Here is a 2,586-nt window from a genome sequence, read left to right as displayed (position 1 = left end):
CATAACATGCTTTACAAAGTGATTCTCTCTTGTTAGGAGTTATCACTCCCTTACTTCATTCCAAAGAGTTTCTTCTAGTGCATTTGACATAACTATCAAAATGAAGATACAATTCAACAAATTTATGGAAATATGATATATGAAAATAAAACATTATAAATAAAATATGAATATCACACAACAAGCCCTTGTCCCTCATATTATCCTCTAAGCTCAAGTTTCTCTAATAATTTCTCCATATTTTGTAAAGTTATTTTATTTTTTGAATAGTTTGTTAAACTCTTTACAACTAAATCTTTAAATTTTGTTCACAAGTTTTTAAAAAACTTCATAATTTATTAATATTTTTTTTTTTTAAATTTGAAATATCCACTTTTATAATACAATCAAACATTTAATATAAATAAAAAAACCAATCAAATTTAATACAATAGTAATGGGCGAAATGTCCAAGTTCTTCTACATACTTCTTTCAAATGTTATAAAAAAATTACATTTTTAACATAATACATACAATTCAAGCTTCCGATGGAGCAATATTAAAAGCTTTATTTGCACTTTTATTGCAAAAACATATCACACTTTGTAATGCTTCCAAATTCTCTCATCCAAAGATAGAGAATCCAACACGATTGAAGGCTTTCTAATTACTTCCTCCAAATGTGTACTGCAACAGTCACAGACACCACTTTGTAGCAAATATCCCAATACTATACACACTGGATATACATCTCACAGACAGCTCAAGAGCATCCTATATATATACACGTCACAACTTTAACTACAAGTATTCCTAATAGCTCCGACACTACAATAAATATATTTATAGCGCAGATATCTAATGCGTGGGGTATATATTATATTCAAGGGCATTTGAGTCTGTTGCCGTGCGTTCTCATGGTAGCATAGCAAGGACAAACATCCGCGTTACCAGATGTGCCCGGAGGAACACAACTGCACCTGGCGCAGCATGTACCGCAAGCTCTTAAACACATCTTATGGCGGGATGACTTTTGGCAGCGTACTCCACAGGCTGCACTGCAATCTGTATGGAGCAATCCAAACAACCAACAGTAAGTGATGCCAACAAAAAGTTCAAATCAACAAAAAGAAGATGCCGAAGATCAATGAAAAGTTCAAACATCAACAGATGATGTCTAATATAGGGCTTCATTCACAAGAGAAAATTGATGCCAAAAGTAAAACATGGAATTAACCAGAAAATTAACATGATACTTATAAGTGATATTCAAAGTGAACCTTCAATTAACACTAAATTGACAGTAGATATACAGATAATACAGTAATAACAGATAATTTATACGTCAATTAAAGTTATCTTAAATGATTAATAGAATTTAATTTAAATTATCTTAATGATGATTAGAAATAAATGAAACCTTATCTATTTCGAATAATTTTTAATAAAATAAGATTATATATATTTTTCATATGAAATATACGTGAAAGAAAAAAAAAATCCTTATGAAATATATGTGCATGACCAATAAAAAAACCAACAACAATTGACATGAACAAAAAGAATAGAGCAACTTAGCAGTATTTACCCACAACAATTCACTTGAAAAGTAAGATGACAAAAGCTGCAACACCAAATAATAAAACCAATTATGACTGAGAGAACATACCTATACCTGTCCGATTTCCTTGCAGCTGGAGTAAACGAAAAAGGAGCCCAATGTGATTAATTCGATCCATATACAATTGAGGCTTTCTAAGTCTAGTCATGAATATAACTCATCTGAATGAATCATGCCCATGTGAAAAATTCAACTTAAATGTACTGTTACTCACCTGTGCTGTTGAATCTCCAGTCTCTGCACCTTCCACATATATCTGTTCCATCATTCAATCAACAGTTAATTACTAACAACATCGTGTCGAGGTATAGGATATCAGAATCAAAGAGTTACATCAGTAAAGATGTAAACTCAAATGAACATTAACAATAAAAAGAAAAGAACGCTGGTTACCTGAACAAGAAGCATCATCAGAAAATATAAGACCAACAACCTGCCTGCGGAAGCCATGGGAACAGTTGCCACCCAATTGCAATAAATGCAAACCAATTGCAATCAATACCAAATGAAGAATACCTATAAAATATATATTATTCAGTCAGAGAACAATACATAATGTGTATCTCCCTTTCTGTATGCAATGCAATGTAGAGGATGCTGTCAATTTATAGGGAGGAGAAGAACGATGAATACTAACATCATCCCCCTTCGTTAATACCGTGGGTGAATGATGAAATCATAGGTCTATCTCTGTCAATACTGCCGTTGAATGAAGAAATGACAAATCCATCTCTCTCATGCTGTGGGAAAGGCGGTAAAGGGCACACCTCACCGACTAGGCCTACCCTTATGACTCTTACACCTTACGGTTGCTTGATTAATTATAATAAACTCCCCAGAGCCTAGTCAAATGGAACATGGAAAACAGATATCTAAGTGTAGACTTTCTGCCATGCCGACCATTTGGTATTATTATATTTCAAAAGCAACTTCGATTTTTGTTAAAAATTATGTTGAGGAAATTGTGAGGGAGGTCAGTTCCATG

General features: G+C 32.9%; 1 protein-coding gene across 2 annotated transcripts; it reads right to left on the bottom strand.

Moving 5' to 3' along the window:
- Positions 1-529: 529 nt before the first annotated feature.
- On the bottom strand, positions 530-2,273 carry LOC149213089 (cypmaclein-like). 2 transcript variants are annotated; one of them, XM_089390706.1, is made up of 4 exons: positions 1,995-2,273; positions 1,816-1,857; positions 1,656-1,674; positions 530-1,045 (listed from the first exon to the last, which is right to left on the bottom strand). In XM_089390706.1, the coding sequence occupies exons 1-4, from the start codon at positions 2,049-2,051 to the stop codon at positions 864-866; spliced, it is 300 nt and encodes a 99-aa protein (XP_089246832.1). In that variant the 5' UTR covers positions 2,052-2,273; the 3' UTR covers positions 530-863. The 2 variants fall into 2 exon arrangements, with proteins under 2 accessions (XP_089246832.1, XP_089246831.1); XM_089390705.1 differs by having other exon boundaries at positions 1,650-1,674; positions 1,995-2,264.
- Between the last annotated feature and the right edge of the window lie 313 nt (positions 2,274-2,586).

The sequence above is a fragment of the Pinus tabuliformis genome, chromosome 1_1, assembly GCF_031772625.1.
Source record: "Pinus tabuliformis cultivar Carrire ecotype Pingquan chromosome 1_1, CPIR1, whole genome shotgun sequence".
NCBI lineage: Eukaryota > Viridiplantae > Streptophyta > Pinopsida > Pinales > Pinaceae > Pinus > Pinus tabuliformis.
This window is presented reverse-complemented; position numbering and strand designations above follow the sequence as displayed.